This window comes from Watersipora subatra, chromosome 2 (genome assembly GCF_963576615.1).
Source record: "Watersipora subatra chromosome 2, tzWatSuba1.1, whole genome shotgun sequence".
NCBI lineage: Eukaryota > Metazoa > Bryozoa > Gymnolaemata > Cheilostomatida > Watersiporidae > Watersipora > Watersipora subatra.
In genome coordinates this window covers 29,028,532-29,050,934 of record NC_088709.1, presented here as the reverse complement: position 1 = coordinate 29,050,934, position 22,403 = coordinate 29,028,532, and the positions used below count along the sequence as shown (strand labels likewise).

The 22,403-nt window shown below is 37.2% G+C and overlaps 2 protein-coding genes across 4 annotated transcripts in view; both read left to right on the top strand.

The window, feature by feature from the left end:
* The window catches only part of LOC137387277 (probable phosphatase phospho2), a 393,003-nt gene that overhangs the window by 301,586 nt on the left and 69,014 nt on the right, over window positions 1–22,403 (top strand). The window lies entirely within an intron of this gene.
* Window positions 1–22,403, top strand: part of LOC137387779 (furin-like protease kpc-1) — a 52,939-nt gene that overhangs the window by 18,652 nt on the left and 11,884 nt on the right. Inside the window, exons 5-10 of the mRNA XM_068074293.1 lie at window positions 3,237–3,377; window positions 5,825–5,901; window positions 10,099–10,187; window positions 17,151–17,323; window positions 20,750–20,892; window positions 22,031–22,201. Coding sequence (XP_067930394.1) covers window positions 3,237–3,377; window positions 5,825–5,901; window positions 10,099–10,187; window positions 17,151–17,323; window positions 20,750–20,892; window positions 22,031–22,201 — 794 coding nt within the window. The remainder of the gene's footprint in view (window positions 1–3,236; window positions 3,378–5,824; window positions 5,902–10,098; window positions 10,188–17,150; window positions 17,324–20,749; window positions 20,893–22,030; window positions 22,202–22,403) is intronic.

Sequence of the window (22,403 nt, the reverse complement as noted above, 5' to 3'; positions counted from 1 at the left end):
TTGTAGTAGAATGGCCAGCGGAAGCACTTGTCTCATGTTATCTCATTGGCTAATTATCGGTGTTGGCATCATATGTCTATGTTTTGCCAAAAAATGATGGTCCCTCGCAGCCTGGAGCTTGTACCTTGAGTGTTTTGTTACCAAAACTTATTTTCTGTCGTTCAAATATCAAAAGATTTTGTTGAGAAACCAAGTAGCCTATCATGATTATTGACACAAAGTGTTACACAAACACAGCTCATGTGTTATTGATTTAATGAGAAGTAGGTATTCCCAGTAAACCACTGCCTTCCTGTTCATTGTCTTGCATAGTCTGTTTGACTGTTTTGCTTTCAGATATTTGTAAATATCAGTTGAGCTCTTGCTTTAGCAACTTGGCAGGAATTAATGTCATTTTTTGTTGGAGGGGGGTCACTTGCTAATATCTAACTGTTAGTTTTGTATTGATATCTGTATCAATGGCAGGGTTGTTAGTTTGTTTTCTGAGTGCTTATCATGAATTTGAAATTTGTATTTAAAATTATGTTCATTATCTACTTGACCTCAAATGGTATGTGTGCGAATCATGGCGTTGTGAAAAATAAATAACATACTGGAAAAAATATACATTGTTTCTCTATCGTTCTCTTCTCAGTTGCTTTAATCGCCTATCTCCCTTTTTAAAACATCCAGAAAGCCAACATCATTCTTTGATATGGTGCTAATCATGAGATTAACCCTTCAACTAGCAAATATGGTGTCACTTGTCGACAATTTTTCTATCATGAGTTATCGTCTGCAAAATATCTTACAGCTATTACAATTTAGGTAGGTTAAACCACTCAACAAGCATCAAAATTTTTACAGTAATGTCTCATGTCCAGATTCAAATCGGAGCTACTGTCCATCTTCTAAAGTCACTTTTCCATCAATCGTAAATATTACTGAAACAGATTATCTACGTTGTAGGAGCATCTACTGTATTATAAAAATGGTTTCATGTGAAAAATTGGTTGTTGTTCCAAAGATCCACTGCTGTTATAGCTCCATCACAGTAAACCTTGCCATATGTATTATTCTGCTATTGATTTGATGAGATTTGTAGACATAACTGACTGCATATTTAAAAGATGCAAAGAAACATGCAGTACTCCTCCACTTTTCGTAGTTAATCGTAACCAGGACCCGCGTGATAAAAGTCTGTGATTAGAAAGTAAAAAACTCATCTAGTAAAGTCACATTTTCATCAATCGTCAGTATTTTCTCTTTTTATCAGCTTCATTAGAGAATTTTGAGAGTCATTGGCTTTAAAAGACATGATGAAGAGTATCATAAGCGTGTCGCACTTCGCAAAACATTAAAAAAACAGTGAACTGTTGCGACTGCTAGCACAATGATGCTCGCAGCGGGATCACACCGGGCCAGAGTATGCTAGAGATTTGTGTAGAACCTATTTTATTTTTTACTTTTATTCATTTTCGTTTTTGAGCTTTTAAGAGATTGTAATCACATTCCCAGATATTTTGCACCTGCAACACCACAGAGTAAGACATGTAGAATTTTTTGATACCAAATATCTGTAATGTGAATTTTGTTGCAAGTCAACCTTTAAAAAAATTTTCGATGTCAAGTCTATGCAATCCTGTTAAGGTACATGGAACTCTGTTGTGAAGTCCGTAAATGCCCTCAAGTGTTGTCACAGTCTAAGTTTATAACATAGGGCATCAGTGTCAGTAGAAATGAGTGCTTTCCAAGGCAGTGGCATTCTAAAATTGATTTATTCAATTTTGGAATAATTGATCATGTTGATTTCTCTAATTGAAATAATGTCTTAAAGCTGAGCCGATGCGATTGCTTCTATCAAACTTATGTAAGCGCTAAACACAATAGAATCTCAACTCTATTGATAACATACGTAGGAATCTCATGTCTGATTTGACGAAAAAGATGAGACTGTTGAACTCGTGCATTCACCCAGCTAAATTTGATAGCACCAAGTATTTCAAGTGCAGTGCATTTCTCTAGTATTTCGCTGAATACATCTATCTTATTAATTTATTGTGACTGGCTGCTCGCTATTCAGATGATAATTTGATGCGACAGGCGAGCTGTTACCCTATTCCTTGTTTACTACCTTACTTTCCCTAAAATAATACCTCTAGAGATGTCTTTGGCACTATACTGACTTTATAAGGAATATCAAATAGCTATAGCATGTTTGAGGCATTATCTCTGCCTGGCTAGTGTCCGTATATTTATCTGCGATGGTCTGAATATAAGAATTTAGAGAGAGAAATTTTGAAGATAGAAATCAAAGTTTCATCTTGATCATATCTGTAGTTGCCAGCTCTTAAGGCTCAATTTCTATTGGCTAATTAGAGATGTTTGCTGCTGCCAAATTATATAAGAAGTAGCTCTAATATACAAAGGTGTTTATCAATTACAGATTATCAATTTACAGGTCATAATTTACAGATTATCATCAATACAGGTCTTTATTAATTATTTTGGCTCGATGTCAGGTTTCCCATTTGCTACATAGTCTAAAATTAATTCCATAAATGTACCCCTACTGTAAAAAGGTGCAGTAGATTTAATTCCATAGATGTACTCCTCCTTTAGAAAGGTGCAGTAGATCTCTGGCTACAACACTGTTAGGGTAATCTTAATGGAGTTGGTAATTAAAAATATGTTATACTAATGTTATACTATGTTAGTTGTGCGAATGGCAAGGAGATATTTTCACTGGAGGCACAAGGTATTGCCTGTCAATATATTTCAGTTTATCTCCTATTACAATAAAGTGACTGGCTGCAAATCTGATCTTTCATTACTAATGAAGAAGGAGATTAAACTACTGTACAACCAACCGTACTGTACAACGCTACCTGCTTTTCTTTATTGAATGGGACAAGCCATTCACTATTTCCTGTTTTGGTGTCATCTAGCTAGTGCCTCGCAAGTGTTCCATATAACAACAACATCTGAGCCCAGATGTCTGGTGCCCACAAGTGTTCCTAATAACAACAATATATAACTCCAGATGTTTAGTGCCTCACAAGTGTTCCTAATAACAACAATTTATGACTCCAGATGTCTAGTGCCTCACAAGTGTTCTATTTAACACAACATATGACTCCAGGCTGCTTATGCCAGAAACTTGATTCGCTCACTCTGTGTCAAGTGGGAGTTGTCTTTGGCCATTTCATGTATTTAGATAAGTTTATGTTGCTAGTATCCTATGTTTTTGTTTCCAGTACCGAAGGCCAAGCAATGGACGCCTTTTGGATATGAACATTCTACCTGCTTGGAAACAAGGCATCACTGGGCGGGGTACTGTAGTCACAATCCTTGATGATGGCATAGAGAAAATACATCCTGATCTGAGAGCCAACTACGTACGTATGGTTGTTACTGTTAGTTATTTATTACTAAAGTTAATGCGCTCAAACCTTTGCTTATTGCTGCATTAACACGAAATCTGACAGTAAGATAATTCGGGGTACTGTATTTTTTCCGATCTTACGCTCGAGTAAACACGGATGCGTATTTTGGCGTTGTTTGTTTACTTCTGGTTTATGTATAATTACAAACCTTCAGTCACTTTGTGCGTAATACGTTTAGAGTGTAACTCCAAAGTATTAGGTTGATTGGTCCATCGGTTCTTCAGATTTCGCTGAAAGATCGAGGACACTTCTAATTGATCAGAAATGAAAATATGATACTGACAGTACATTAGATTCCAAATGACACACTGATTGGAATTCTTGGAAATGTAAGACCAAAAATAAATGAAGCTAGAAAGCTTTTTCTCTTCAGCAGCAAGAGATTCACACTAAAACTATGTGTTTTTCTTTTCATAACAAATATACACACTCTATCAGACTCAGAGTGTGAAAAAAACTATTCACTCAATTTGATTTCTGTTGTAAACTCACTTCATTGAGTTTAAGAGCTTCAAAATGATATTCAGTTCAAAGGAATTGTGCTATTCTAAGTGATATTTGATGAAAAGTTGTTAATACTGTCTCGGATCAGGGGACTTTTATGTATATGCAAGATTAGACTTCAAAGTGGTAAGTTCAAATTTTCAACCACAAATATATAATCCGATCAAATATTTGACTCCATAACAACAGACCAAGTTCAAAGTTGCTCAAAACATTGCAGCATCATCAGTGCTAGGGAAGATTCTAAAAGCCAAATTTGCAAAAAAAGTTTTAAACAGTTATAAAATATACAAGTTGAATTAAACTGTAAACTTTTTGTAATCTAAAAGTTGGAGTAAGTTATACTCTAAGTTTTTATCACTACTTCTGTCTCCAAACCCTTTCATGTCACTCGGCCTACAATTCCATTTGATCGTTCACCAAGTTGGAGTGACAATAAACACAACCCTTTTTATCGATTACTTTGTTGTTAATTTATTTTTGACACGTCTCTACAATTTTCCATAGTAATTTTTTTATTGTTATATATGGTTATCTACAGTATTCACTAGTAGGTTTTTGTCGTTTTTTTGGCATGTGAAGAACTACGCAGTGCGTTCCGATGTGATCCAACGTGATGGTTTTAACACGGCAAACTGGTCTTGGAGAATATTAACTTTGTATATAGAGGTTTATGAATATTTAGAGCATTCTACTTGAGTTATGTGAAGTGACACCCTTTAGGTGGGCAGCGATTGAATGAATTAATTGAATTCGTTAACCGAAAAATGAATGAATGAAATAATGAAAGAATGCGTGGATGAATGAAATAATGAATGAATGCATGGATGAGAAAACGAGTGAATCTCATAACAAGGCTGATGCTTTAAATGTTTAAAATGGACTTGGCAGTCATTTATCTACCTATAGGCAGCGTAGTCTGTATGTTTTTAAGTTGGCAGTTCTAATAATTGCCAGGTATATACAGGATGGAAGGCTTAACCACGTTGGGAGGCTGTGGATAACTCTACTCATGGATCTTTTGTTGAGTTATGCCTAGATTTGTGATTAAATACTCGATAATGAATTAGGAGAACTTTTAATCCACTTTGATGTCAAATTGGCATAAGACAGTCATCATTAATTTGGTAGCTAATCAGAGTTTAGTATTGTCATGTCAGCGGTTGATCAGCTTAAGCACCTGCTTCAACTTCAAAAATTGGCATTCACATTTCATGCATTCCTGAATGTTAGTCTCTTGCCATGCGTATAGCTTAAATGGAGAGCCTAGATGCGAAGCGCTAAGGCAGGTTGTTGAAGGTGGTACAAGGCACTGGTAGGTCTAATGAGGCGACCCTTCTGGCCAGGCTTGCTGACTCCTTTTAAAATCTCATCTGATCTTCTAGTTTCCTGGTGTATTAAGAGTTTCAACTCTTTCTCTCTCCGTACTACGTTGTGAGTCAGGAAAGTTTTTGATCTTCTCTCAAGTTTGTATCTGTCGGTTGTATAGCAGCCTTCTTATTGATGAGGTCGGCCAAGATACCTCTCTGGTGAAGCCAACAGGGGCCAGTGGAGTTTGGTCCGTAGACTGAGTTTTGTTTATTCTGTGAGGCTCTGTCCTGCTCTGTGAGGGTCTTCTTGTGAATGAAGATGAAATTAGAATTAGTTTATCTAGAAGCATGCTATTTGTTATTACTATATTGTATTGTCATGATCAACTCTACTGGATGGGGAGGTAGAATGAATAAAGAGCTCCGACTGCTTCCCCAGCCGTCCACTGTAATCACTGTAATCACAGTAACTGTAGCTATTGATTTACAGCTGAATCTAATCTACTTTGCGGTCCGTGTTTTCTACTCGAATTTTATTTCCTCTGTTTTCATGTCTCATTGATAGCGATACATGTTTATTTATAGGATCCGAGGGCTAGTACAGATGTGAATGGGCGAGATACAGATCCATCACCTCGCTACGAGTATACGAATGAAAACCGGTATGTAGTTCTTTTAACATGATACAGATAATGAATTAATCTCCAATTCATCCATTTTTTCACTTCCGGCTGTTTTTGAAAGAAAGTTTTAGGCTCTTTCAAAGCTTAAGAGAAATGGGTTTAGTGAGTCAGTTAAATAAGTAAATGTGTAAATAGGTCAATTAAGTAACTGTGAATAAGTCAAATAATTACCTGCAAATAGGTCAAATAAGTAACTGTAAATAAGTCAAATAATTATCTGCAAATAAGTCAAATAAGAAGCTGTGAATAGGTGAAATAAGTGACTGTAAGTAGGTCGAATAAGTAGGTCAAATAATGAGTTGAAGTATCCTGTGCAGTGTTTAAACTTCCTTTGTCTGCAAAGTATTTATTAAAAGGCTGTCATAGCCATTTTTTGCGATTATTCCAAGTCTTTAGATGTAATTTTCACATATTAGAATTTATCAGTTTTTGTCTTTCATTTATTAAACCTTAATTGAGACATCGCCTACTGCAGTGGAGATTTTATGTATCCATAGGACGGACGGACGGACGGACGGACGGACAACCTTCCAATTCAAAGGCTTTTGTAGAATCTAGTAGATTTAATGCTATGATATAGTTCTGGTTCCTCAGACCTGGTCTAATCACATCTATGAGAGTCTGAATCTATGCCGAATCACATGGTCACATTACTCGCTAGAAAGCAGATGATGATCAACTGTCATTGTTTACTAGGTTGTCAAAGCATTAATCTTGCAGTACATTCAAGTAGTCACAATTCCCAAAGGACTCTAGTCCTTTGAAATGAACAGCTAGTACCTGTAAGTAACCTGGCCTATGTGGTTTATTGTGCAGCAATAAGTCAGGAGTTGTTACGACTTGAAAAATCATCTTCGAGCCAAATTTTTATAGGTTCATTTGAATGCTGAAATGCGCTGAATATGTTGCAAATATCTTATTCTGATCCTGATGCACCAATTCGGCAATGCTGAGCAGGTTATATGATGCTGTTGGCTTCAAGATGACTATTTGTCATATCCTAATATTTTATTATGTTCTGCTTCTACAAATAGCTAACCCCGAAAAAAACATTTCGAAGCAAGTGTAAGAATCAGAAACTTTACACAGCTTTTCTTTTTCATATTGTAATTGATTTTAAAACCTAATTTCTGAATTGCTTTTACTAATCTGTTTCTTACGCAATGGTGTTTAAATGATGCCTTCCACATATATATATATATATATATATATATATATATATATATATATATATACTAGCTGTGCTACCCAGCGTTGCCCGGGTAATAAAAAAGTCTGGTCGGAAAATTGATTTGTATTTAACATGTACCAACATTTGCCGTTCTAAATTTCAAACAACATATGAAGAAAGTATTAGTTGAAGTAATTTAATAGAAAATAAAAACAACTATAAAAGCTTTCAAACTTCGTCAAACAACTTATGAACTCACATTTCCTCATATCATGAGGAACATTTTTCGTGCAAGTCAAATAAATTAAAAAAATAAAACGACTATAAAAAGGTTAAGATGTAAATGTGAAATAATTATCAATAGCTAAACTAAATTGGTTTTGCTGCAGTAATGATACAATTAATACGAACTGAGAAAACAAAATAAAAATCCTGAATATGTAGAATTAATAACAATTCTTGCAGAGAAGCGCGCGTGTATAACAAAAGTCACTGTGCCACCAGAAGCTATCCGTCAAAACTTTGAATACGGAGACCCTCCTACTCTACTGAGACTCTTTCCACGGAGACAATGTAATTGTCCGCGTGGAAGGATTGGCCTTGGCCCCAGATATAGTAATTGAACCTTACAAAAAATATTTCTTCACAGGGGCATCATAGCGCGTGGCTGCATCGGTAAAATAATCAGCGTGTGCTATAGCTATATCTGTAGCCAGAATGCGTACAAATCCACATACAAACATACTTTGAGAAATATATTTATAGATGGATATACATACATTGTATATGTATATGTTGTGTATATATAACAGTTGAAACATGATATTATGTATGAGAGAACAGGACAAAATGCATTACAAACTCATAAATTATCATAAACCGACCAACATTGTAGTAAAAAACCTGTTTGCCGTAAGAAAAGCATGAAATTTTGTCACATGATCGCAGATTCGTCTCATGTCAGAGTGCGGCTTTGTCATGTGATCAACAGTAAGACCTTCCTTTCTACTGGGTTTGTGTTCATCTCTGTTCGTCTGAAGGTTCACACAATCAGCCTAAACAGCTCCGTTATGAGTGCCTCTTTCAGACGCAACCTTTGGGCTCTATTGGTGTTAATGAAGCTAATATGGGGTGGTGCCCTTTTGCTATAAATTATACCCCTGCGGCTACATTCATTACAATGTATTTATAGCATTTGCAAATCAAGATGCCCTTCACCTTAGTGCAGTTTAATCAGTAAATAGAGTTTGTATGAGCTGCTCGTCAAGGACTTGCCAGTTTCAATCGAGCGCATAATGTAGCTGATTTTTGTTAACTTTCCGGCAACTGATTTGATATTGCAAGTAAATATTTACAAACAAAAAATTTCAACCACGATGACAAAAGTCAGCCAAGTGGTTTTCAAGCAAACACAACCAGCAGGATTGAATACACGGGACTACGTAATTTCAATTGGATTGCTTATGTAAATTAGATCAGTTATCCTAGCGGAATGTTACCGAGCAACGGCTTTGCTTATTTTTCATACACGATTCAGAAATTTTGTGAGCTGTTAGACTCACAACTTCATCAAATTATGTATTTGATGAAAGCTGAATTAGATATTTAATGTGGACCATTTTGTAGCAGTGACAAAATGCTTTGGTCAAATTTGCTGTACAGGATTTTTCATTGCATTCATATAAATGTCTGGGGTACTTTTGCCATATTCCTGCTGGCTGTTCACAGGAGGGATGCTTTATTCATACTGTGTTTCCATGTCGCGGTTAATCACTCCTTGAGTCATCTGCAAATTGAAAACGCCAACAACGTCAAGCGAGTTTAGTTGTTCACAAATTTTTATCGAATTTTTTACGCTTGCAAAAGATGGAAATCGGTAATTGTGAATTAAAGAAAGAAAATGCGCAAGCTATTCCATTTTAAGCATTATTCCACACTTGAGTCATTCCTATTTCTGTTTAACAAATTTCTATTTGAAACAAAACGTGCCTCAAACTTCATGAAACTTATTTGCTAAGGTTCTGGTTTGGTATCAAAATTAAAGTCAATCCTATACTTGTCATAGACCGCATGCAGCGAAACTCTCATGAAAAAGAGTCATATTCTAATGAGTAAATGATATGTTGACAAAGTGCAATTGTTGTAAAATGGAATTTTGAGATCTATATGAGTATTTGTCACAATACATTATGGCTAAACTCAAAAGTTAGAAAGTTCATTCGATTTACTTATTTACTCTGTCCATGAATAGTGATGATAGCATAGCTAGTTCTTAAATCTTTGATCAACACATCAGGCTACAAAAGAGTTGAAGGACATTAAAGAAATTTTTGATGTCAAGTTTATTAAATTTTGTTGAGGTACATGCAAGTCTGTATTCAAGTCTGTACTTAATTCTGTACAATCTTGTTGAGGTACATGTACGTCTGTATTCAAGTCTGTACTTAATTCTGTACAATCTTGTTGAGGTACATGTAAGTCTGTATTCAAGTCTGTACTTAATTCTGTACAATCGTGTTGAGGTACATGTAAGTCAGCAGTTTACATACCCATAAGATCTACACGCCTTCAGGTGTTAGTACATCTATCATTACTATTTATCACTAGGTTTCCATGATGTGCATAATTCGCAAATTTGAGCCAGTTCAACTTGCGAATCATTCGACTCATTCAAATCATGCGAATTATGTGAGTCATGAAAACATAGTGCGTGGACAGTGTGAATAAGCTGCCCATGCTGCTTAGCAAGACAGAAGTGACGACCTATGCCCTTTAGCTATGACCTTTAGCTTAGAATTCCTTACTTTTTTTACCAAAGTGCGTGCGATAATCCGCAACATCTGAATGTCCGTTGAAACACTTACTACACTGCAACCCAACGAGCACACAACTCCAAATCCACACAGTAGAAACACAGTGTCAGAGGAGCGGTGTTTACACTCTTACATCTCGTAATCTTTAAGCCATCTATTTGTTATATTTAAACCAAAGTTGACTTCTTTCAGGCACGGAACAAGGTGTGCCGGAGAAGTTGCCGCAGCAGCGAACAATTCCATCTGCGGTGTTGGAATCGCTTACCAGGCCAGCATAGGAGGTATAATAATGCATAAGTTACGAATGCTTGCACTCTCATTATTATATGAAATCCCAGCGAGAAGCAGGCCTAAAATGGGCTCATTAGCAGCCACTTAAAGCCACCTTGCATTACTTGTCAGCGTAAGACACATTACAAGCACCTGCCAATGTCAATAACAGCGTGTGGCTTACCATTTTAAAGCACCTCTGCGTGAATGTCAAACTGAAAGTCTTTGTGTCAGCCTATCTGGCCTCTAGATGACTACCATTGGCTTAGTCACCGCTAGGCTTAATATTTATGATATGGTTTCTTTGACATTTGATTTTGTAAAGTGTTTTGAGGGGCAATCAAAGGGTTAGGCAACATTTCACTTTTCCTTGTTGCTTTCACCAGCTGATTGATCTTAGATGCCGGATTCTTAAGATCTAAAATTTGCATGTCATCAATAGTTCCTTTGTAAACCCTAATGAAGAAATAGCATTTTTCCCTTTTTTATGGCTTAGCCTAAATTTTGCAGGCTAGGATACTGTCAAAAAGAGTACTGTAAAAAGAATCAGATTTCTGAAAATAGTGTTTTAAATCCCGCATTAAAAATAGTCAAAAGTAATTCTGTATTGGTAACATAATTTCAACAGTTGCGTGTAAAATGCGTTGTTACAATACAAACCTGTTCCACAATTTGTTTCGTTCGTGTGCATTTTATTAAATCTTAGCTGTTTTGAGCAGGATGCGATATGGTTCATGATCTGTTCATTTAGTTTTCTGTAGTAGGATAACTCTAAAGGTGATATTTGCCAACACTGTTTAATCATCCATACAACTGTTATTGCTTGTCTTACAAAGTGTAACCTTGAACTGACACACAGTAAACATATCCTTGAGTTGGCAACTAATCGTACCTTAGAGCCATTTTATCATCATTATCATACAGATTGCTCCATTAGCCTATCAGCTATGTTGTCGTGATAATTATGCATAATTGTTGTAGAACCCATGAATATAACTGTAATTATATGAAAAATGAGGGCTCATTATTCAAAGTACCTACTCTGCTCGTTCAACCTCCATTAGTAGTTGTAGAGCGCTCTTACACAGTATATACTATGTATATAGTATATACTATGTATATAGCTGCTCGCGGCACTCGATGTTATGTTTCCACGACTCGGTTAGTCCGCAAGTCTGAGTCATCCGCAATATCGAAACGACAAAAACGAGCGAGTCTAATGAGCTTCGATACTCACAAATTTTTATCGATTGTTTAATGTTTGCGAAGGATGGAAATGGAACTTGCGAATGATGTGCAAGAAAATGCCACACAAGCTATTCCATTTTAAGTATTTCTTACACTTCATTTATTCTTATTTTAAAAGCGGGCTGCTAAGCGAGACAGGAGTAACCTGTGGTGTAAAATTTCTTATATTTTTTAACAAAACGTCTGTGTTTAAGCCTGGTTTCCATATGACAGCGCAATGATCGCGCGAGGCCCAGTGATCGTGCGCAATGCATTTCTTGGGCCGCGAGGCAGTGTTTCCATATCGCGCGTAAGCTCTATGCTTGCTTTGGACAGGGTGGATATTTTCCTTACTTTTTCGTAGGAGAGACATAATCCTTCGGAAAAACAGACCTCCGTTGCGAAATTACGCTGTCATATAAAAATCAGGCTTACTCGTTCGTACGGGAGACCGATTTCTTCGGAACAAAGCCCTTCGCTGGAATTGTGGGATAGGTTGAAAAGGTCTAGCGGTGTATTGTGGGATACATAATCGCACGCACCCATCGCAAGGATCCATTCTGTTGGATACTTGCGATCAGCGTACGCACGTCGCGCAACCGTCGTGCGTTGACATTTCCATTTCACAACTGGCCTACGCCCGACGTCGTGCGCCTTGTTGCGCGCCTTGCGCTGTCATATGGAAACCAGGCTTAATTTGCAACACTCAAATGTCCATTGACACACGATAATCAATGAGCACACAACTCCATATCCGCATAGTCCGACCGAACAGCGAAAACACAATGTATGATTGCTTAGACTGAGCTCTTGTGGCAAAACTATTTGACCCCATACGTCGGACTAATCTACTAGTTCTTTCATTTAAACTTCCAAGATCTCTATTCGTATGATCTAAAGGTTATGGCATTAGTTTGAAGCTACTACCGACTTTATTTTTTATTGAGAGTTCATAGCTATGCTTCCTTGTGTTGAAGTTCTTTTTTATTTATAATTACTGAAAACAAGAGGGCTATTGGAGACTATGAGCTGCTTAAAGAGAATGTACTTGTGGAAATGTCATTGATGACGAGGGTTAAGCAGTAAAATATTCATGTTCGCTGCTGTGAAGGTCATAAACCACTAACTTTTTAAGCCAATCACATTCAAAAGTTCTGAGTCTATGAGATCTCATTGGCTGTAAATTATGTGACTGCTACAGCTGTACTCAAATCGATGCGTGCGCGTTACTTGCAGCTTTACAGAGTATGCTATAAGTTAATCATGTCACAGCTCGAAATTTGAACTGGTTTAAGTTTAAAAATATTGAATTGTAGCAATAATGAGTTTTTAAAACAAAGTAAAATTAATGTGCACCATTCATTGTGTTTCCATGCTTCGAATAAGTTTGGAGTTATCCGCTGCCGGTGAATTCACCCTACCCTTTCAATGATTCGGAGTAGCACTAGAGATCGTTTCCAAGATTTGCGATGTATCCTTAAAAAACTTGTTAAAGTAAACTAGCTTTCAGGTCATGGTGACTTTTCAATTCATGCATAGCCAACTAGGTGCACTAAAAAGTAATTATTTCGTCATCTTCGTATTAGCAGCCCATCCTTGGCATGTAAATGTTAAAGGTTGACTTGCAACAAAATTCACATTACAGTTATTTGGTATCAAAAGATTCACCATGTCTTACTCTGTTGTGGTGTCGGTGCCAAATATGTGGAAATGTGATTACAAGCTCTTAAAAGCTAAAAAACGAACAGTTAATCGCAGCCACACGAAACCGCCGTAGTTTGGATTCTTTTTCCAAAATGGCACAAATATGATGCAGTTGTGGGGGATGGTTTCTGTTTACACTTTCATGCAACCTCATTCGTCGAAATATTTTCACAAATATACTTCACGCATTCAATAAAACCGTGTCTATTGTTCTTACGCGTCTATTTTATCGTCATTGTAATGCTGTCACTTTTAGCAGTGATATATTATAACCTACCGTAAAAATTCGTTAAACTTTTTAACCTTACCTCGAAAGAGTACATATCATTGTCTGATAATCATGACGAGCTTGTTGGTCACCTGTGATAATCGAAAGTGCTGCAAAAATTATTTGCGAAGTATTGGGACACATGATCAGATTACGACTTGCCGATTAGACCAGGCCAAAACAAAACTGTAAAGTAGCGAGCATCTATATTTGATATGGGTCTTCGGTAAAACCCGAAGTGTTTGCCATATACTAGTGCTACGATAAGTTTTATATTGAGCTTTTTATTGGCCTTTCAATTCACGTGAGAACATCCGTGACAAGACAATAACCAAATTTCATGGCTACGTCAGAGAAATAAACTGATTCCAATCTACGGCGGCTTTTCGTTTTTGAGCTTTAACCCTTTAGCGACCGCGAGGTTACGATGGAAAAACCACTAGCGTACCAGGCAATAACTTGCGCGATTTGAGCTTTCGACACGACCGCATAGAAACTGCAGTAACTTACATCACAATTGTGGCAGTTACATAAATTGACATGCATAGGAAAGCTGAGAAATTTCTCTACAAGCTAGTGCTTCTTCTATGTAGATAGCTTTCAAATATTTACCAACAAAAGTCTCATTTTGTTGAAACGATGAATTTTTTATTTTTGTATGACATTTTCAATTGTATTTTTCTAATTTATAAAGGCAATTGACAGTGTTGTATAAATAATTCTTGCATAGATTCATATCTTCACAACAATTTGCAAAAAGAACTGGTCGTCAAAAAGCATTGAAAGTGTAGTTATGAGCTCCGTTACAATGCAGGAGCGCCTTTCAAAATTTTCAGCGCGTGACCCTAACGACCTGCGAAAATGGAGGTTTGACATGGCCGACTAAAATTGGCTATAACTCGCATGCAAATTGGCATGGAGCTATAAATGAATATGCATTTGAAAGCTTAGAAATTTCTCAACGGACAGCCATTTGTTCCCTGCAAATCGACTGTGAACACTAGTCAAAATTCTGATTTAACAAAGTTGTCACCTCTCCATCATGAAATATCGATTACAAATAAATTTTTAAAAGCAATATCTCTGCCAAAACTGGTTTATGATAAGCATCTGCACGGTGTCATATGTTTACAAGAGTTTGCAAAAAAATTGGGTTATCCAAGCGCAGCAAAAGTTGAGTTAGGTGCTTCTGTGCATTGTGGGAGCAGACCTTCAAAATGCTCATGATGCCATGGCGATAAGCGGTGCAACTGTTACCCGACATGGCTTCTCAAACTCTGCTATAACTCTCGTGCAAATTGGCATAAGACTGCAAATGAATATGCATCTGAAAGCTGAGATATTTTCCTTCAAGCAGCTTGCCAAGACTGCAACTCGAGATCAATATATTCACAGATATGATTTTTACTGGCAGATTTATGTGCATTTCTTGAAATTTTAAGTAACGATTTTGCATATAAACTCATTGCACGGATTCAGGTGTGCTGCAGCTAAGATCCATGTGTGCTGCAGCAAAGATTAACTGGTTGTGCACAAGAAGAATTGAGTGGTGAGCCTGTATTCACACATCTTGTGAAGCAGCAAAAGACAGGAAGCAACATTGATTACGAGCAGATACAGCAAATGATGGAGAAATAATTCTGCTAGATGGCAAAACAATATGAGAACTGAACTCTTTTGATTAGGTGGGTGATAAGGGCAATGGGCAACAAATACAACATATCAATACACAACAAATACAATAGATAATGACATTTCAGCGAACGTATGTACAAAAGCTAGCTATACAAAGCAAGGAAGCATTTGCAGAAACTAAATAAAATACAATTTGTAAATAAATTTATTTTGCATGGTAGGGATCAAATTATGACTCGCATAGAGATATTCCACAAGAGAATCTGCTGCCGGTACCTTCAGCTTGCTCTTGCTCATCACCCATGTATACAGACAACTTGTGCACACAGCCAGAGACAGCATTGGAGAGCAAATAACTTTATTCCAAATCTGTTAGATGGAATACACTGTCTGAAGTTGAGCCGTCCTTTCCATGCCAGCAAGCTTTCATCTATAGATATAAATTTACCAGGCAGCAAAACAGAATATAACCGGTCGCATATCATGGCAAAAACATTTTCCAACTTGAACAATTTATTGCCAGCAGGGTCTTCAAAATTGTCAGTAAAAGGTACACTTGCTTCTATTTTTTTCTACTTTCAATTTTATTAAAAATCAGCGTAGATAATGAAGGATTGTGGACCAGTAAGACAACAGAGTAGGCTTTTTGAGAATACCTATATGTAAAACTAAACCAATAACTCGCCATACATATTTATCATCAACAGGCTCCGAAGCATCGCAATTTTTTTGAAAGCCATATTTATTCGTTTCGTTAAATATTACATTTATAATGACCAATGTTATAAAAAGTTTCAAATAATAAAAAATACTTACCTGTTTAAGAATTCAAACTTATCTCCTGCCAAGCTGTCATCAAAATGTAATTATTTTGGTTTTAAATCAGCTCCTCTTTGATATCCGTCATTATTCCCTGTTTCAACGCCGGCCGTTTCAATCCCACTTTCGCAATCCAATTCACTCTGTTGACCTTCTTTTTCACTTGCATCGTCTTCCCTAGATTTTTCTGACCTGAAATCCTCTTCTCAACTTTTAAACCAGTCGATGTCTTCCTCTAAACGATTTTTTTTAGCAGAGCTCAAATATTCGCGTCTGTCTTTGTTGATCAGCTTTCCATAAAGAAAGATCAAATATTTACAACGTGTTCTTTTTGCACATGCGCATAAGAGATTATTTATAGCCTCAAAACAGTAGTAAAAAACCTACTGAAATTGCTCAAAATATTAATTTTAAATTTTAACGCTATTTTTAAAATAAATAAAACGTTTTAAGAAAGGTCTATCGAAAATGGAAAAATGTCGGGTTTTTTCGGTTTTGGTACGCTGAGACATTGCTCGTAAACCGACAAAGGTCGGTTTTGGATCGCAAAGGGTTAAAGAGCTTGTAATCACATTTCCACATTTTTGGCACCTACAACACAACAGAGTAAAACATGGTGAATCTTTTGATACCAAATAACTGTAATGTGAATTTTGTTGCAAGTCAACCTTTAATAAAAGGCAAAAAGTCCAACAGAAACAGTAGTGAGTAGCAGTAAACCGTTTTCGTAGCAGACACCCGCGTGGTTGTGTGCTGTCAATTCTTTTTACCTTTTACTGGGAGAGCTTAGCCGAATGTTATCGATTCGTATCTATCAGCAGTGAGCGTTGCTATGATGTCGAAGAACTTTCACAGCGAATGCCTTCATACAAATTTAGCGAAGCGAAAAGGCGTCGATTCTGTTCCGATTTTACAGTTTTTAAAATTTGGGTTGGAAGCAACTCCAAAGCCATTCAAAGCATGAAAATGCAGTTATTCTGATGTTTGGTATAGCTCCATCTTCTGAACAAATGTTCAAATACAAGATGCAAGAGTATTCACATATCAAGGTTGTGCGTGGCACCTCCTTCAATTGGCAAATGGTGTAATGTGAAGGGAACTAGCCAGGCCTATAAAACGCTCTTTTATATGTAGTTTGTGGTTAATGGTAGATTATTAACCCTGATTAAATCTGTTTCCTTACCAAATACATCATTCTTAATAAGCTGTTGTGAAATTATGGCAACAGCATTCTTCAGGCTGTAGAACCATTTAGTTTTTAGTAGCGCTTGATTTCGATAAATAGCAGCTATAAGTGAAAATGCTGACACGTTCGTTACAGGTATCAGAATGCTAGACGGTGATGTGACAGATACAGTTGAGGCGACTTCCCTCAGTTTCAATAGAGACCATATCGACATTTACAGCGCGTCCTGGGGCCCCGATGATGACGGAGCCACTGTTGACGGCCCTGGATCCCTCGCTAGAAAGGCTTTTAGAGACGGCATAACTCTGGTAAGTAAAGCAATGTCACCAATTGCAGGTAAGCTAGGTTCACATTCTTGTATCTTAACAGACCATTGCTTGCCATGGTCTTCAGGCCATAAATACAGTACAATAGCCCAGAGGCCTAGGGATCTAGATCACTCAACCTATAAACAACAGGTTGGAGTTTAACTTCCAAACAGGCCACTGTAGTGACAAGAGGTGGAACGACACGAGACATCTTGAGTATCAACCTGTCTCATCCCGAATCAATCTCGTCTCGACCTAACTATTGCTAAACTCGAGACAGGAAATAGAACTAAAGCGCCTGCGCACGGCTGTTTAAACATGGCTGCAGAAGAAGGAAAATAAAGTTGCAGACTAATGGTCTAGAACACCTGACCTACCAACAAATTGCTCTCTGCAACTGGGCATGTCTCCAGTCATCGAGGTTCGCTTGCCACTGGATTCAGACATGTTCAGCCAAGATCACAGAGTCATTGTTTGTGTAACAATGCTCTTAAAAACACGCAGACAGCCTTTGCTTGCAACAAGCCAAGTTGTCATTGTACTCGATCATCAAGGGATGGCTCTCACATGATATCTTTTTACAAATTTAAAGAATTTCGAAGAATTTTTAGGTTATGGGAACCTAGTTTTGTTGGTCCAATATACCAACTAGGCAAATATTGTTTATAGAAAAATTTTGAAAACACTTTTGCAACTCAACACTGGAACCTTAATAGATTTGGTAAAGACTACACAGCAGACCTTTTCCTGTAGAGTTGAAGAAAGATAGTTTTTTATTTAGAAACCTGTTTTGAGTCAATCCTCAGCATATTTGTACAAACCGCTTGGTTGGTCATACTGGAGTTATACAATTTTGCTGAAAAGGCTGGTTTTTATTTTTTTAATCGATTACCATGTGCTCGGCTAACAGATCTCTGGTAGTGCCACTGAGTAGAAAGATATTTTCGCTGTTAAATTCTTGGTCACTATTAGATTTTAAGCCAGTCAAAGTGAGCAACATTCTTACCCTGAGTGTTTGTCATTGCGGCTTCACATGATTTCGCTTTTTTGTATTGTAATAATGTGGTATTAATTTTTAAAAGTGTTTTGTTTCTGGAGAGCCAGTAACAAAACACTTGATTTTGATTTAGAAGAAAAATGACAAATATGGCTTCAAAAATCAGCTTGCGTTTATAACATTGAGAACAGTGGCATATTGCGTTTTAATTTTTACACATGGGTTGATACACTTCTGATTCGCTTGTTCCAGCGCATGCCGGGCCAATGTACACAAAGAGAATTTTATTCGTACAAGGTACACTGGGTGCCCCCATACCAATGTGGTAGACCGTGATCATTTTATGTAACAAAATATGTAGGCTGTAATTATGATGTCACCAGATCATCAGTAATATGAATCACAAGATGTCAGCCTTGCAAGACGGTTGGGATTCATTCACTATGTTTTGATGACACGCATGATGTACAAGTTTGTGCAAGTGTCTGCGAGTCATCCGTAACAGGAAAATGGCGAAAATCTGATGTCAAGCGAGTTTTGTTGCCCGCAAATCTTTATCGTATGTTTCACGTTTGCGAATGATGGAAATGACACTTGTGAATGATGAGCAAAAAATGCCGTGTAAGTTGTTCCATTTTAAACATTTTTTTTTCAGCTATTTTTTTTTATTTTAGCATTTCTGAATTGGCGATGCAGTCTTGTCGCTTTCTTACATTGTTAACAAAGCGTTTATCGTCGAACGTTAATCTGCATAATGACAATGTCCATTGAAACACTTATCGAATGGTAACTTAACGTGCGCACAACTCCAAATCTGTATCATGCGTATCGTGGAAGCATTGATTGCGCTCCAAATCTGTATCATACGTATCATGGAAGCATCGATTGCGCTCCATCAACTTCAGCTGTTTCTTCCTTCCAGCTAGTGGTGTGGCAGAGTCCATCTCGTAAAACTGGTAATCGAGTTGATCAGGTTTCTTCTAGTCATATATTAACCTTCCAGCTGTCAATATGCCTGTTCAGGAGCTTTTTACCTCCTCACTTTTCGACGAAGTGTCACTAAAAATTTATGTTTGGCATCATGTGCCCGCCTAATTACATTAGTTCTAGAACTAGCATTGCGTTTATTTTTAAAATTTCTGCATCGCTCACATTTCATTGGCTAGCTCTTTTTCCTGTGAGTACACTTTTCTTATTTTGAAAAGTTACTGAAGGTAGTATATCCACTATCATGACTATTGTTTTTCTTATTCATAAAAGAGGACGGGATCGTTGAATCTCAACTTCAACATACAACTTCATTTGACTATTCTATCACCAGATCATTGTCAACTAGTTATCTTGAGGACGTATTATATAAATAATATGGGCATGCATGATCAGCTTGTATACCCACTGATACATTGGCAGTTTCCTTTGTTGAATATGGGAAAATTGGACTGTATAGACACATCTTTAAGGTGTTCAAAAGTTACTTACAAGATATTTTAACAAGACGATTAACATTGTAATTTTTTGAGTTTGTCTCGGATTGCAAGCGCCTTCTACATCTATGTGTTTTCATTTGCCTGAAAGGGATAGTATTTTTTATTTACAATACAATTTATTATGAAGTTTGAATTTCTTTCTTTGTTTTAAATTTTTGCATTTCTAATATTACTAGCGATGTAACATCATTTAAAATGTATAATCAGCAATTATTATTACATAGTAGTGTGATAATAATTGCACATTTCCTAGAGAAAGCCATTGTGATCTGTGATACAATCAGTTAATTACATTTCCACCTCATAAAAGACCAATGATTGATGTGCCAGGTGGGAATATTTTCTAGAATAGTCTGAGATATCGTGTATAGGTGTGTGCAGAGACTGTGATGTTCTGAAAACCAGAATATTGTTCAAATTTGTGTCAGCTCACAGACGACAGGCCTGGATAACCGTGTGTAATTATTCCATCTTCAAGTTTTTCGTAGATAGTTGTCTTGAGGGCCCATGAAATTTTTCTCGTATGGTTTTATGAGGCCTTCTCAAGGCTGTGCTAACTAGCAGCTAGTTATTCGAACCACTAATTTGATTATTTTCACAAGGTGAAAGCGGAAAATTTATTTCCAGCCAGCTGTGTGTAGAACACAGGGGGATTCTGATTGTAAATGTCAAACGTTTGGCCTTTAGTTTGTGTCTTAACGACAGAATATAGCATCAATATTTTTACTAGCTTCTTTGGCTATCGGTAATCCGGTTTTTTATAATCACGGCATGTAGTCGTCAACAAAACTGTTTTACAAACTAAAGAGTGGCCGCAGGCACATTTTTTTTCTCACACTGACTGGGTCACAACTTGTTTGCCCGCTTGTTCTTGGAATGTTTCTAATGGCTCATCGGTCCATGTAACAATGATGTGCATATTGAATTTTTTATTTTTGACAGGGGCGGAAAGGCAAGGGCTCGTTGTTTGTGTGGGCGTCTGGCAATGGAGGCCGAGACAAGGACAACTGTAATTGTGATGGTTATACCAACAGCATTTATACCCTCTCAATATCTAGCGCCACTGAGAATGGCCACGTGCCTTGGTTAGTCCACCTGCAGCTCCTGCCATTATTGGCAGGTGCTTTCTTGTCGGCATTTATGTTATGTTATATATGTATGTATAATTCTGGCAGACTCGGCTAGCATCTCGTATGATACCTTTTTGTATATGTTTGTTTTCTTTGAACTTCTCAGACATCTGCTGACGCTGTTGTTGTTGGCCACGAAAGCTAAGATATTAGGAATGGCAATCTTTTACATTCTTGTGATCTGATTTATGAAAGTTGATATAGAGAATATTATGAAAGCTAGTCATAGGTATGCGAGTGTTTATACTAAGGCTATAAGATGATGGCACCTGATATCAAATGGGCTCACCTTTAGACTCTCAGCAGTTTTCTGTGAAATTCAAGATTTTGCAGTATTTGGACAGTGTCAGATAGAGTCTTGTCTTACATTAATTTAAGTCATATGATTTGGCTCGAGCTAATGTATTTCATTGACATCAAAGTTGGTCTTAACTTTGAAAAAATGATTTTTTAAAGGTCAAGGTGAAGTCTGTCAACTTCAATTAAATATATTCACGATGATGCTATGAGCCTGTATATATGCTTCATAATAGGTAATTCTATCGCAGCTTTTATGTATTTATATAACAGGCTGTTTGGAGTATGTCTATGATTCTTTAAAAAATTGTTTGTTATATTATGTTGGCGTGGGTTTGAAAATCATCCATTGCTGATCGAGACTGCTTTTTCATGTCGCTTGGACATTTATAGTTCCTAAGCAACAGATATTCAAGTTTTGCCTCAATAAAATTGTAATAATAATCTTTACTATAATAAGGGCTGTGTTTGTCTGTCTGGATGTAGCCACGCTAAGAGCGTTATGAAAAAAGATCGCTTCACACGGGAATTAACCCGGAGCATCAGATTTAAAGGCAAGCGCACTATCACTGCACCACTTTATCACCTCGCCGCTCCATGAAATAATTACGCATATACTGTTGTACACATGACGATCTCTCATGACACGCGGGCTGCTAGAGCACTACTAGTTTTAGTAGGATGAGTTCTGTTGTTATCCGTAGGTTTCTCACACCATATCCGCTAGTCTTTTCAGCTTCCTATCATTCCTACGAATATTTCGTGAATGCAACTGTCAGATTTTTTCCTTATACAGGTATTCAGAGGCATGCTCATCCACTCTCGCCTCTACCTACAGCTCTGGTGGACCGCATGAGCAGCAGGTGGTTACCACTGACCTTCGACAGACCTGTACCAAGGAACATACAGGCACATCCGCCAGCGCTCCTTTGGCTGCCGGTATTGTAGCATTAGTGCTACAAGCCAAGTGAGTGAAATCATTAAATAGTGGAACTGGTTCTGCGCTAGTCTGGGGAATTGCTATAGTTATGCACCTTATCTACCTTTGAAGCTCCTTGGGTATCAACAGCTTTAGTGCATGTTTCTAGCAAATAGATTGGATTAGCCGTCTCTTTCCTCAATTGAATTCCGATTTGAAAAATTGATTCTCAATTTCCGGTTGCTTTGGG